Below are 15416 nucleotides of genomic sequence, written 5' to 3'. Positions count from 1 at the left end.
GAAGCCACATACTCATGGCGCATGGAGGCCACTATGGTGAACTTCAGTTATTTTTCTTTAACTAAATGTCAGAGTCACATGAGGCCGATCTGATAATACTGTAGATGGAAGAGGCGACGTCCCACAGATACCTACGGTTCCAGAGTGGATTTGAAATAATTAGTTTGATAATCTTTTAATTCTTACATTAAAAATTAAAAATCAAAATCAAACATCAAGAAAAAGCCATTATTTTCTTCTTAATCACTCAAATCTCTCAGTTTATTTCATTATGAATGATAAAGACAAACCACACAAGACTGTTACTACCGCTGAAGCTAATATGATTTATCACAAAAGGTTAATTACAGAATAAAGTTGTCATTATTATTTCTGTACCGGCTGTGATGTACACTGCCATCAGTTGGTAAAGATTCTTGGCTTTAATGAGTGATCCTTTCTACCAAGAGAGGTCACTGATGAAGAAGTAACAAATGATTTATTGCCCATCTGAAGCATGAAGAAAAGTCGGAAAACTTCTTTTGTTATTAGCATGAAGAGTGTTTGGAGTTTTACATTAATTAAAGAATATTATTTTTAAAATATGGTTTTGTTCTTTTTTTGCAATTTGCATCAAAATCATGCAGTTAAATCCATTAAAAAGTGATGTATTAAATAATTCACATGAAAAACAAAGACATGTTACATATCGCACCTCAACTCCACCAAGACTGCAGTCACCAAGACTATGTTTTTTAGGACTAACTGCCAAATAAAGACATCAGGGAGGAGTCAAACCGGTCCTGAGCTTCAAAGGTTTCAAAGGTGCTTTGTACCAGATATTCATGTTTTTTTAATGGAGTATAAACAGAAGAAGTCCAAGCAGCAGGTGAATCACGCCCAGCTTGAAACAACATGCACCACTGGTGGTGGTGGTTGTAGTTGTGGCAGCAGTTGTAGTTGTAGTTGGAGTAGTGGTTGTAGTAGTAGTTGTAGTTGTTGGAGCAGTAGTTGTTGTTGTAGTTGGAGCAGCAGTTGTTGTTGTAGTGGTTGGTGCAGTGGTTGTAGTACAGGTTGGTCCACAACAGGTTGGTCCACTGCTGATGGTTCCAACACTTCATCATGATGAACAGGTGAGTGCTGTTGACCAGTCGTCCTGGATTGTGATACGCATTAAGAGCAGTACAACACTTTATATACTGCACAGATGAGCTCAAGGACTGGGTGTGCTAGCACTTTCTTTTGGGTGACCATCCTTTTTTGTGAAATTATAGTTTCAACACGCAAGCACACCTAAGCACACACACTCTTGTTGCTATTCATAAACGTTTATCTCTCCAGGTGTACGGACCAGATCAAGACATCCATCCATCCATAATCTATAAGTGGTTATTATGTAGAGGGTTCTGGTTGGTTGGAAGCAGAGGAGAGGTCACCAGTCAGAGCAAAAGGCTTTCAAACTTACACCTATGACCAATTTAGACAATTTAGACTCTTCACAGACAGACCCCACCCAGCCAGTACTTCTGAATTCAGATTTCTTACTATTGCTTTCTTATTTCTTACTACTTTGTATTTTCTAGAAATTGTCCAGAACTGATTCAAGTCACTAAGAAATAAACCAAAACTAATCAATTCATTATTTATCACTGCATAAAATGTTTCTCTGAAGATTTTATTAATAGCATTTGAAGCTAATATTATAAGTGGAAAGGACAAGGCACAGCAGGTAGTATTTCACATGAAGTTTGTTTAGTTTTATACGCATCATTGAGAAGAACTTTAATTTAATTTCTCGCTGAGGAAAAAATGGTTAATGGTCTTGTATTTATAGAGCACTATTCTACCCATTGGTACTCAAAACACATCTACCCATTTACTTACACAAGCAAACGCTTTCACACACCAGTCTGTGAGGCACTGGAACCACGTGGAGGTTCAGTGTCTTGCTCAAGATCACTTCGGCATGTGTCACTTTCCAGGGATCGAACAGCTAGTCCTGCACTTCTCTTTGCTTATTCCCTCTGCAATAATATTAAAGCCTAGTGCAAGAATGCTGGGTGCTGGGTTGACACTAAGCTGAGTTTTTAGCTCCATATAACTAAGCTAATATGAGGCTCGTTTTACTATCTCAAAAGACATACATTTTATACTATTATTTATATGCTTTTATGTGATTTATTTACCATTAGAGTTTACAATCAAGATTGTCAAAAAAAAAAAAAAAAATTGCTTCTTTGCTGAGTGACCGTTCAGGAATATATCGTACACTAAACTCTTTCTACCTGGAGAGGTCACTGTAAGATCTTATGTCTTGATACCAGATCACAAAACAAAATTCAGTTCAATTCAGTTTTATTTATATAGCGTCAATAACAATACAAATTGTCTCAAGATGTTTTACAAAAACCAGGCCTGAAACCCCCAGAGCAAGCCTGAAGGTGATGGTGGCAGGAAAAAGTCCCTTTTAACAAGGAGAAACCTTGAGCAGAACCTTAAGCTCATATGGAGGAACCCATCTGCCTAAGGCCAGCCGGGTACAGACAGAAGAAAACTGTTGTTAATTGGGTACTTAATTTTATTTTTGACACTGCAGTACAATTACCAAGATATCATTGTTAGAAAGTTCTATAGATGAACCAAGTATGAAGAAAACTGTTATAGCATTGTTACTTTTCTTTCCCACTTCATTAACTTTACACATTTTTATATTAATATTTTCAAATGGAGAATTATATTTTTACAATTAAATGCACCATAAGCTATCCTATTCATATGAAAAAAAAAACGAATATGAAGTGGTATACTTTGCACCTCAACTCCACCAAGACTGCATACATAGGGACAAGTCAGACTAGTCCTGAGCTTCTTGCTGGAAGTTTCAAAGGCGCTTTGTACCTGATATTCTTTTTTTCTAATGGGTTATGAACAGAAGAAGCCCAAGCAGCAGGCTGACTACGCCCAACTTGACACAACATGCATTGCTGGTGGTTGGAGCAGCAACATTGCACAAACTGGTTTCACAACAGGTTGGTCCACTGGTGATGTTTGCAAGACTTGCTATGAAAGGTATTGAAGCCAGGCTGGTAGCAGCTACACAGAGGTTTTCAGATGCACAGCCAAAAGCAGGAGTAGTGGTGGAGCCACTCATCACTGTGGAACAAAAAGTTTGGATCACTCTTTGCACTTTAAATCTCACCCAACCGATTCTGTTTTGATTTTGTCACATTTTTATGATGGAGTTCATTTTTATTACCTTCCCTAGTGAGTGCTTGTAAAATGTCAGATTTTGTACTAAGATCTGACATGACATCTTAATTTTTACCTTCAAAATTTCAAAACATAAAGAAAAACAAGAAAAGAAATGTGACTTAGATGCTTCCACTGAAAGCTGTTCCAGATTTTCCAGTTTTATTTTTTCTAAAGTTCTTTCAAACTATCTTCTTTGTTCAACAACATAAAGTGAAGACTTACCATTTGCCTGAAAGCACCTGTCCTCCGTTCCTCTACATTGTAATGGGGTTGTGCATTGAGAGGTTGCACAAAAATTACACTGGAGGCTGTTATTCGCTGGAGTAGTCGGGACTGAAACAACAGAACAGGAAAAACACTGAAGGATTAAGATTTCAATGATACGATATGAAAGATGATTTCTTATGTCCGGTAACTGTCTGCTCTTATATAAGCATCTGATCCATCTGTACTTACAAGGTAGAGTTTGATTATTGCAGTTATCTATGTTGCAGCATGAAGCAGATGCAAGTGCACTTAAAGCACCCAAGTTGAATGAAAATGTCTGAGATTCTGTGGCTGGACACACGAAGGACGGAGCACACCCTTGGAAGATTTGCTGTACTGTAGTTCCAGATGAAGTTGCTACAGAGAAAAAGAACAAGTTGTTAACTGCTTTAACTTCACAGAACATGAACTTTATTTCACTGAAAATAAAAAAGGTGACACAAGAGATAAAATCCTACCTGAAATGGCGGCTGTTACACACATCGTCTCTGAGGTACATGTTAGGAGTACTGTGGATGAACATGCCAGATCTATGCAGGTCTGACACTGAAGAGCTCCGGCTGCAGTCAGGAGAGAAAACAGTGAAATAATGATTATACATTAATGAAATCAAATGATGAGGCTTTCATTTCTCAGTTTTAAAACATCCAATAGCCCTTATTTGACCAAAATTATTTACATGGATTCTCCTATAGGAGTCTGTGAAGGTTCTCAGTCATCCAGGTCAGCGTATATATAAAAAAGCTGAATCAAAAGCAACCAGGCTTGTAGAGTTTCTTGAATACGTTTCATCTAAGTAGCTTCTTCAGTTTTAAGAGACTAGTGTGGAGCTGGAGTTCAAATAGGAACATCTGTGAGTGTATGACTAGTGTCTCTTAGAACTGAAGAAGCTACCTGGATGAGTGGTGAAGCGTCCTCAGGAAACTCAACAAGTCCAGTTGCCCTTGTTTTAGATTTTTTGGATGAACCCTATAGGCATCCAAAAAATCTAAAAATTTAAATGTTATAAAATAAATATAATGAAAGTTTCCTTACCTGTGCTGCAGAGAGCCCAGATGAGAGTCAGGGAAAGGATGAGCTTCATCATGATGAACAGGTGAGTGCTGTTGACCAGTCGTCCTGGATTGTGATACGCATTAAGAGCAGTACAACACTTTATATAGTGCACAGATGAGCTCAAGGACTGGGTGTGCTATCACTTTCTATTCAGTGACTATCCTTATCTGTGAAATCATAATTTCAGCACGCAAGCACACCTAAGCACACACCCTTGTTGCTATTCAGAAACGTTTATGTCTCCAGGTGTACGGACCATCCATCCATAATCTATAAGTGGTTATTATGTAGAGGGTTCTGGTTGGTTGGAAGCAGAGGAGAGGTCACCAGTCAGAGCAAAAGGCTTTCAAACTTACACCTATGACCAATTTAGACAATTTAGACTCTTCACAGACAGACCCCACCCAGCCAGTACTTCTGAATTCAGATTTCTTACTATTGCTTTCTTATTTCTTACTACTTTGTATTTTCTAGAAATTGTCCAGAACTGATTCAAGTCACTAAGAAATAAACCAAAACGCATTAAGAGCAGTACAACACTTTATATAGTGCACAGATGAGCTCAAGGACTGGGTGTGCTATCACTTTCTATTCAGTGACTATCCTTATCTGTGAAATCATAATTTCAGCACGCAAGCACACCTAAGCACACACCCTTGTTGCTATTCAGAAACGTTTATGTCTCCAGGTGTACGGACCAGATCAAGGCATCCATCCATCCATAATCTATAAGTGGTTATTATGTAGAGGGTTCTGGGTGGCTGGAAGCAGAGGAGACTCTGGAGAGGTCACCAGTCAGAGTAAAAGACTTTCAAACTTACACCTATGACCAATTTAGACAATTTAGACTCATTAAGTGAACAAACCCCACCCAGACCCCACCCAGCCAGTACTTTTGAATTTAGATCTCTCACTTTTAAATAATAAAAATAATATCTTATAAGTGGAAAGGACAAGGAAAAGCAGGTAAATGTCACATGGTGCTGGTTTGGTTTTATACGCATCGATGACAAGTTAGTCGATAGTAGTGGAAACTGCAGCGGGCTTGTTGTTTTCACTTCTGTCTTTTATCTTCCTGTTGACCTGGAATGTTGAGAAACTGGCAGCTAGGGTTGGGTATCATTCGGCATCATCATCAGCTCATCAGTATCTCAGGAAATACAGGAAAGGAAAGTAGCTTTATTGTCATTATACAATCCACTCTACAATCCACAGCCTCACTCTTTCTCTGGCAGACAGCCTCTCTCTCTCTCTCTCTCTCTCTCTAGCTCATACAATTACGTTTAAAATGTTCATCAGCAATTTAACAAACATTAAGCTAGCTAACGTCAGTAGCTACTTTACATACCGCGACGTGCTTTTTCAGGTTGGTGGACGAGTTCTTGTAGGCCGTGATATAATTTGTTCGCGGTACGCACAACAAACATTTAAACTGAAACGAATCAGTTTTTGTGTCAAAAATCTCAAACATGGGTTTGAGATAAAAATGAAATTATTTTGTCAAAGAATAATACTTGTTTTCATTTCACAAGGTACATGCAGTCAATCAAAGTACATCAGGTTTCAAAATACTGGCTATTGTTGACATTACAAAAACTGTATAGACTTTTATGTTTCAGTTTTATAGGTATTTGCATGCAAAACATGCAATCCACCGTTTTTACACTACAGTTTTTTCCATTTGCTTACAGTTTTTGCCCGTTGTTTGAACACGTTTTGCAAAACTTGGCTCAGTGTTTCAAAACTCTTCACACAAGCAAATAAGACACAACACTGGGAAATAAACCATTCACATTTATGTGAAATTGAAACTCTGCTATCAAAACCTAACAATCCTTTGTCAAAATGTCACTCTGTTGACAAAACGATACCCACTTGCATCATATGAATACACTGTCAGATCAGCAGCAACACACTAGTCTGCTTTATATAAAACACTGCAGTCTTTTGTTTTCACTGTTTTTATACAGTAAATTCAGTTAAAGCAAAAATAAAACAAACAATACACTACGGTAAACACAGAAAAACACAATTCTGCACAAGTGGGCTTATGGATCCTGCTGTCTGTTTGCGTCCACCCCCAGCAGGTCTTCTAGCCATTCTGTAGAAAAATGCAACCACAAATTGTTATTGTTTGCTTATTTTTTACAGTACTGAATATACTGTACTTTACTGTATATACCATAAACAGTACTGAAACATCTCAACACATTATCATGGTATGTTTCACAAAACTACCACTTTTGTTTGAAAAGGAGCATTAGCCACCCTGCAATACAGTACATGTGATACGGTAACGTGATGTGGTACAGTACTGTAAATACTCTAGATACAGTCTGGGTAGAGAGTTGAAGACATACCTGTTTTCCAGTCGGAATGTCCCTCATAGTCAGGCCATGGTTTATGACATGGTCCACCAAAGTTGCTCTTATGTCATCCGAATGACTACCTCAGTTTATCCCTACAAGATATTGTGCTTTTTCTTTTCTTCTGTATGAACAAAATGAGTGAATGGCATGAGAACCCTCCTAATGCATTTGTTTTATGTTTTCTTCTATTGTTTACTTTTATTTTTTATTTTTATAAGAAGGTATGTTTTTTTTTTAAGTCAATTGGTGTCTGTTAAGCTAGTTTTATCCATGTGTGAGTTTTTGTTGCGTTTCTCCCGTTGTACCGAACCCATACCGATCCGTGACCCCCACACCAAGTTACATACTGTGACTTGTGTTTACCGTTACACCCCTAATGAGCATACATTTTTTCTCACATTAATTACACACATTATCATATTATTTTTTAAATGGAGTATTATATTTTTACAGTTTGCCATTAAATCACAGCATTACATCCACTATTAACTATCCACTTCATACAAAAATATAAGAACGTGTCTTGCACCTCAATAAACCACTGCATGCTTTTTTAACCCACTTTTAGATGGTAATAATCACATACACTGCCTGGCCACCAAAAAAAAGGTCATTGGTCATTGGCTTTTAGCTTTGATTACGGCACACATTCACTGTGACATTGTTTTGATAAGCTTCTGCAATGTCACAAGATTTATTTCCATCCAGTGTTGCATTCATTTTTCACCAAGATCTTGTATTGATGATGGGAGAGTCTGACCACTGAGCAAAGCAGCAGAGCCCCATGAATCCTGACATTGTCATCTTGGAATATGCCCGTGAACTAGTGGTGGGCGGATCGATCCAAATATCGATAATCTCGATACCAACATTGGTATCGAGATTGATCGATACCAATGTAATGAGATCGATACTTAAGTTTCAGTTTCTCTCGTTTCGTTAAATGCCGCTGCTGTCACAGAGCAGAGCAGGCTCTTTTTGACTCCGCGGCGCCAGGTGACCAAACACTGCCCACCGGTAGCAACGCATTACACACAACGAGAGAAAGAGCAGGGTTGTTTGGTTATATTTTCGGGCCGAAAATTAAACGATAGCAAGTTGTACTATTGTATATTGTACTATAGTGGTAACATAACAAACTTGTATAAGCATATGGAAATTTTTAAAATCCCCCACCCACCTAGCCCCTACAGACCCCTGAAAAGAAGAAAAAAAGTGCACTAAAGGGGAGAAATGTTGTCTTATTTTTTGTATTGCCTTTTAGTATTTTGTATTTACTTATAAACTTTGTCCAAATTCTGTACCGCATTTTAACTGATTAATAATCCAAAAGGGAAATCACAAAAACACTTAAAATGTCATGAAAATTCATTCAGATTTAGATTGATGGTGCGTCCACCTTAATTATTAAAAAGTATCAATATCGGTATCGGCGATACTGGCCCTGTATTTACTTGGTATCGGATCGATACCAAACTAGCGGTATCGCACACCTCTACCGTGAACATCAGGGAAGAAAAAATCCACTGATGGAATAACCTGGTCATTCAGTATATTCAGGTAGTCAGCTGACCTCATTCTTTGGACACATAATGTTGCTGAACCTAGACCTGAGCAACTGCAGCAACCCCAGATCATAGCACTGCCCCCACAGGCTTGTACAGTAGACACTAGGCATGATGGGTGCATCACTTCATCTGCCTCTCTTCTTACCCTGATTCCCCCCATCACTCTGGAACAGGGTAAATCTGGACTCATCAGACCACATGACCTTCTTCCATTGCTCCAGAGTCCAATCTTTCTGCTCCCTAGCAAACTGAAGCCTTTATTTCCAGTTAGCCTCACTGATTAGTGGTTTTCTTAAGGCTACACAGCTGTTCAGTCCCAATCCCTTGAGTTCCCTTCACACTGTACGTGTGGAAATGCTCTTACTTTCACTATTAAACATAGCCCTGAGTTCTACTGTTGTTTTTCTTTGATTTGATATTACCAAACATTTAAGTGAGCACAGATCTTGATCAATTAAGATTTTTTTCCGACCACATTTCTTCCTGGAAGACGATAGTTCTCCACTATCTTTCCAGTTTTTAATAATGTGTTGGACAGTTCTTAACCCAGTTTTAGTAGTTTCTACAATCTCCTTAGATGTTTTCTCTGCTTGATGCAAACAGACTAACATCTTTTCCACAACCACGGGATGTGTCTTTAGACATGGTTGTTTAAGAAATGAGAAGCTACTCTGTCACGTTTTTTCAAGGAGAGGTAGGACCCAAATGCTGGACAGTAGGCGAGGAGGCATGAGTAGGCAAAAACTGAATTTAATTAAACAAAAATAAAACAAGACCAAACAGAAGGTCTGCTGCCGAGACAGCAGGTATTCCAAAACAAAACTCAAAACTTTCAAAAAGATAAAAAACGTAACATCACAAGACTAGAGATTGGGAACACTGGAAACACAGAGAAATGGTAAAAAAAAAAAAAAAATTAAAAAAACTGTATGATGCGACAGAGGACAAAGGGAAAAGCAGGACTATACATACACACACACACAAAAAGGCAGAGGAGGCACAGGTGAAAACAATCAAGGTGGGGCAGACAATTACAAAGGTGGGAAACCACAGGACAGGAAGGGGATGAGAAACAGGTGACACCAATCAAGACGGGGAAGACAATCACAAAGGTGGGAAGGGACACGAGACAGGAAACCAAGAACTTAACAAAATAAAACAGGAAACTGGAAAACATGAAACAAGAACGAAACTCAAAACATGAACACAGGAATCAAAAAAAAAAAACAGAACCATGCCACTACTCATTCCATCAGTTGGGGTTAAATAAGTTGTTGCCAGCTGAAAGATAATCACCCATGCTGTAATTATCCAATAGGAGGCTCCTACCTCTTTGCTTGGTTAAATCTAGGGCAGTGTATATTATCATGGCACGGGTCAGCGGGAAAAAATGGACAAGTAGATGGATATGAGTGACTTTGACAAGGAGTGGGTTAGGGCATCTCCTAAACTGCTTCTCTTACAGGGTTTCCCTGGTCTGTCGTGGTCAGTGCCTATCAAACGCCGTCCAAGGAACAAAAAGAAGTCAACCAACTCTCGTTTTTGCAAATGCAGACAGAAGGCTGACACATGTAGCCCAATCACGCAAAATACTGTAACTCTAGCTGCTGGAAAAGTTATTGAAGGTTCTGGTTAAACGGGGTCAGAACACACAGTTAATCACAGGTTGTTTTGTATGGGTAATCATTCTGACCACTATCCATCAGTGAACACTTAAATAATGGACATCTGTGCAGAGGAACTGAACCACAGAGCAATGGATGCAATGGTTGTCTGAATCACAATTACTTTTACATCACATGGATGACTGGGTGCATGTGATTTCCTCAGCTGGGGAAGAAATGGTTAATGGTCTTGTATTTATAGCGCACTATTCTACCCATTGGTACTCAAAACACATCTACCCATTCACTTGCACAAGCACACACTTTCACACACCAGTCTGTGAGGCACTGGAACCACGTGGAGGTTCAGTGTCTTGCTCAAGATCACTTCAGCATGTGTCACGTTCCAGGGATCAAACAGCTAGTCCTGCGCTTCTCTTTGCTTATTCCCTCTGCAATAATATTAAAGCCTAGTGCAAGAATGCTGGGTGCTGGGTTGACACTAAGCTGAGTTTTTAGCTCCATATAACTAAGCTAATATGAGGCTCGTTTTGCTATCTCAAAAGACATATATTTTAAACTATTATTTATATGCTTTTATGTGATTTATTTACCATTAGAGTTTACAATCAAGATTGTCAAAAAAATAAATAAAAATTGCTTCTTTGCTGAGTGACTGTTAGGAATATATCGTACACTGAACTTTCTCTACCTGGAGAGATCACTGTAAGATCTTATGTCTTGATACCAGATCACAAAACAAAATTCAGTTCAATTCAGTTTTATTTATATAGCGTCAATAACAATACAAATTGTCTCAAGACGCTTTACAAAAACCAGGCCTGAAACCCCCAGAGCAGCCTGAAGGCGACTGTGGCAGGAAAAAGTCCCTTTTAACAAGGAGAAACCTTGAGCAGAACCTTAAGCTCATATGGAGGAACCCATCTGCCTAAGGCCAGCCGGGTACAGACAGAAGAAAACTGTTGTTAATTGGGTACTTGATTTTATTTTTGACACTGCAGTTCAATTGCCAAGATATCATTGTTAGAAAGTTCTATAGATGAACCAAGTATGAAGAAAACTGTTATAGCATTGTTACTTTTCTTTCCCACTTCATTAACTTCACACAGTTTTATATCCATATTTATATTTTCAAATGGAGAATTATATTTTTACAATTAAATGCACCATAAGCTATCCTATTCATATGAAAAAAAAAAAAAAAAAAAAAAAAATATGAAGTGGTATACTTTGCACCTCATCTCCACCAAGCTGGTCATGGCGCCGGTGTGTGTACCTGGCCGCCTGCTGCTCCTACAATGGCTTGTGTTTTTAGTGTTTTTAACCTTTTGCACCACACAGATCAGGTCTCTGCTGGTGTACGATCGCCAGTTTCTCTTAGATATTCGACATAATGTCAGGACGATGGGTGCGTTTGAGCATGGTGGGCAGAAAACTGTGCCCCCGCTTCTGGCGGGGATCCCGGCTCACCTGTACCGGGCCTTAGCTCTACACCCTCGGCGGAAGCGTCTCCGTCGCCGCGGCAAACGCGGCGGTCGGCTGGTGAAGCTTAAAGCCTGGCTGGCAGGATCTTCGTCCATTTCCCGGACAGGACTTGGATTAATCCACAACTTCGTTGTGCACCGGCGTTTCCTGGATCCCATCGATGCCTGCCTTGTACCTGTCACCGGATCGTTTGCGGGACTCCAGCCTCGCCGCCCCTGCCCTCCTCGGCTTTCCCAGCGCGGGGTGAACCACCGTCTCCTGAAGACGCTGTCACGGTCTCGCAGACCCATCGAACCGCAGCCCCCGGCGCCCGCCAGGATCGGCCTGGTGAACGCCAGATCTCTGGCGAACAAAACGTTTATCTTAAAGGATTTCTTCAACTCTCGCGGCTTGGATTTCCTCTGCGTGACAGAGACTTGGATCGGTCCCGGTGAGTGCAGCCCTCTGATTGAACTGTTACCGGCTGGCTGTTCCTATTTTAACTCCCCGCGGACGTCGGGCCGTGGAGGAGGAACGGCGACTGTTTTTAAAAATGATTTTAAGTGTAAGCAGCGTGCCGTCTCATCCTCCTTTTCCAGTTTTGAGGCAAACTTATTTGAGGTGGGTCGCCCCGGTCCGGTGCTGTGTGCTGTCATCTACCGACCCCCCAAATACAACAAGGACTTTTTAAATGACTTCTCTGATCTGCTGGCTGAAATTATGCCTAAGTATGATCGTGTCCTTCTTGTTGGGGATTTTAACATTCATGTGTGTTGTCCTGACAAGCCGTTGGTGATGGACTTTTTAAGCCTCATTGACTCTTTTAATTTGGTGCAGTGTGTGTCTGGTCCCACACACGAACATGGACACACATTAGACCTTGTCCTCTCCCATGGTTTGTCTGTGTCCAACCTGGAAATCTGTGACAGTGTGTTTTCTGATCATTTGCCTGTGGTGTTTGAAGCTGCCTTTTCCTGCGCTGCAGTTAAATCTGGCGCTCCTGCTCGGAGCCGTCGGATTTTTAACCCCATCACTGCCGCTCAGTTCTCGTCTGCTTTTAACCAGCTGTGTGTTCCCTCTGGCTTAACATTTGCACACACGGAGGAGCTCAGTTCTTGGTTTCACTGCTCCTGCCGAACCATACTGGACTCTGTGGCTCCACTAAAAATGGTAGCCTACAGCCCAAAGTAAAACCCGAGCCCTGGCCAGGGCCGGAGTGGGACTCATTTTCAGCCCTGGAGTTTCATGCCTCAGACCGGCCCACTTTAGATCATGACCTATTATATTAAAATAATGTAATTATAATCATAACTTTACATGTTAAGCCTACAATAGCACACTGTTCTCTAAAGCCAATTGTAATTTTGTGTATGTTTTCTAAAATAATTCCCATCCAGTGGAACCAGAGGTTCAAATGCTAGACAAACAGAGCAGTACAGAGACTGATTTTTGTCACAGTAAGTCAGCCACTTGCGGCTGGTTCCATCTTTGCTATTGAAAACTTTTGGTATAGCAATATTAGGGGTTTGTTGAGGATGATAAGAAAAACATATATGTATATCCTGTGACTGAGGGCGAGCAAAGTAGTCAAAACTATCAACAGACTCATCTTCATCTGTCTCATTCCTATCTTGTGGTTCAGGGTTCTGCTGCTGAGCTACTGCCTCTGTAATCAGTCCCTGCGTAGACTCTGCTCTCCCTTTCACACTTCCTCCAGTTTCCCTAGACTTGCCTGCACCTGTATCACATAAAAAACAATAATCTGTAAGGCTTTAGCATATTTGACATGGAAAACGCGTTTTGACTGAACCAATTAAGATTTTGTTCAATGGCAAAATAGGCAGGCTTATTCCATATTACTTTACTATTACTAATGATAAAAAGTATAACGGGCCACTACTATCATTTGGGCATAGAAAGTGGTTTTACTGTAAACTGACGCTTGCTTGTTCACACACTAGCTCACCTGTTTCTTCCTCACCCCTGGCTCCTGGCTCTGCCTCTGACACTAAATCATAAAAATGGTCATAAATCTCAACACAAATGTCCCCTTTTTCAAGTCAAAAATTCAAGTCAGTTTCATTACTGTAGTGCTGAATCATCTATCATCATCAATTATCTCAGGGCATTTATCATATAGAGCAGGTCTACACCATACTCTTCATTATATTATTTCTAATAATACTCACTTAATGAGCAATCCTACCTGCACACTCTGGACCTGTGGGCTCATGGCTGGTGCTTGGTGATGCATCTTGCATCAGAGGGGCTACAAGACAAAGTTTGTGGGCAGTTATGTGGCGTCGCATCATACTATTATTTAAATGATGTAACGTTAGGTTAGACAGGCTATATGTTACAACGCCACGCAATTCATTGACTTGATAGGCTAATTAATTAACTTGAACGGTGCAGGTAAAGTTGCATTTTGTTCAACATCTTGTCTTACCCGTTTCATCATCTTCATTGGTCGTTTCAGACCGCGAGCACGTCGTATTGAAAAAGCTGCAGATTTTTGCACATTTGGCTGCATCTGTCTCCAGTGCTTTTCTCTTTTTAATTCTCGCTTTTTCTTCGCCACCCTTGCTCTTTTTTATTTTCCATTTTGCAAACACCCTTGCACTTCTGGGGCTGGAGCCAGGCTCCAAACACCACTGACAGTGTGCGGTGTGCACGGACGTGTTACGTTACGTCAGGCTGCGTCTGCAAAAAAAGAAAAGAGCTGCAGGTGGAGACGGCCCAACGACAGCGGTAACAGCATACACATGATACCCACTCAGTGCCATGACTGAACACCGGCCCAAAATAAATAAATAGATAAAAATACTAATTGAACACCGGCCCGAAAGTCAGACCGGCCCACCGGGAATTGTCCCGGTCCTCCCGATTAGCCACTCCGGGCCTGGCCCTGGCTTAATGTGAGAACCCGCGCAGCTAGACAGGAGTGCCGCAAAGCTGAACGCAGGTGGAAAAAGGACAAGCTGCAGGTTTCATACCAAATTCTAAAAAACTGTTGGCACTGCTACCAGAGCACTGTTAAAGAGGCCACAAGAGCATACCTGTCCAACCTTATAGACTCTAATCGTCACAACCCGCGTGTGTTATTTAAAACCATCGAGAGTGTCCTAAATCCCCCCCAGCCTGGGTGCATACAGGCATCCCCCGAAATGTGCAATAGCTTCTTGCACTTTTTCATTGACAAGGTTGCTACTGCAAGGGCTGTCATCTCTACTCCTGCATCTGACCCCTCTGACCTTGTTCCTTGTGTGGCTTTGTTTGATTTGTTTGAGCCTGTGTCTCTTAAGGCCTTAGAAGATGTGGTTAGCCAGATTAAGCCATCAGGTTCTCCTTGTGACACTGTCCCGCCTCACTTTTTTAAGGAGGTCTTCCCCAGCATAGGGCAGTCAGTCCTGGCCATTATCAACAGCAGTCTGTCTTCTGGTGTTGTCCCCCAAAGTTTTAAACACGCTGTGGTGCAACCCCTCCTCAAGAAACCCAGTCTTGATCCTGGTGTGCTAGCCAATTTTAGACCCATCTCTAAATTGCCTTTCATTTCAAAAATCCTGGAAAAAGTTGTTTTTACTCAATTGAAATCATTTCTGGATGAGCATGAGGTCCTGGAGGTCTTCCAGTCAGGTTTTAAAACAATGCATAGCACAGAGTCAGCTCTATTAAGAGTTTTTAATGACATCCTCCTGGCAAATGACTCTGGAGACTACGTGACTCTTGTGCTTCTGGACTTGACTTCGGCTTTTGATACCGTGGACCACAGCATTTTGGTGCATCGATTGCAGCACCTAGTAGGTATTTCTGGCACCGCCCTGGACTGGTTTAAG

General features: G+C 40.7%; 1 protein-coding gene across 1 annotated transcript; it reads right to left on the bottom strand.

Moving 5' to 3' along the window:
• Positions 1-2317: 2317 nt before the first annotated feature.
• On the bottom strand, positions 2318-5036 carry LOC311490426 (uncharacterized protein). Its single transcript, XM_084547895.1, has 5 exons — positions 4534-5036; positions 3957-4058; positions 3688-3855; positions 3454-3564; positions 2318-3132 (listed from the first exon to the last, which is right to left on the bottom strand). The coding sequence occupies exons 1-5, from the start codon at positions 4583-4585 to the stop codon at positions 2894-2896; spliced, it is 672 nt and encodes a 223-aa protein (XP_084404021.1). The 5' UTR covers positions 4586-5036; the 3' UTR covers positions 2318-2893.
• Between the last annotated feature and the right edge of the window lie 10380 nt (positions 5037-15416).

The sequence above is a fragment of the Chelon labrosus genome (genome assembly GCF_963514085.1).
Source record: "Chelon labrosus genome assembly, chromosome: 7".
NCBI lineage: Eukaryota > Metazoa > Chordata > Actinopteri > Mugiliformes > Mugilidae > Chelon > Chelon labrosus.
The sequence above is the reverse complement of the archived record's forward strand: the minus strand, read 5'-3'. Positions and strand labels throughout refer to the sequence as shown.

Bases quoted from the DNA above. Each gene is read 5' to 3' on its own strand.
- LOC311490426 (XM_084547895.1), bottom strand. From the start codon at position 4,585: ATGATGAAGCTCATCCTTTCCCTGACTCTCATCTGGGCTCTCTGCAGC. The intron at 3,856-3,956 runs GTAGGATTTTAT...TTTTCTCTGTAG, and splicing joins TGTAACAGCCGCCATTTCAG to CAACTTCATCTGGAACTACA. The intron at 3,565-3,687 runs GTAAGTACAGAT...CTGTTGTTTCAG, and splicing joins CAATAATCAAACTCTACCTT to TCCCGACTACTCCAGCGAAT.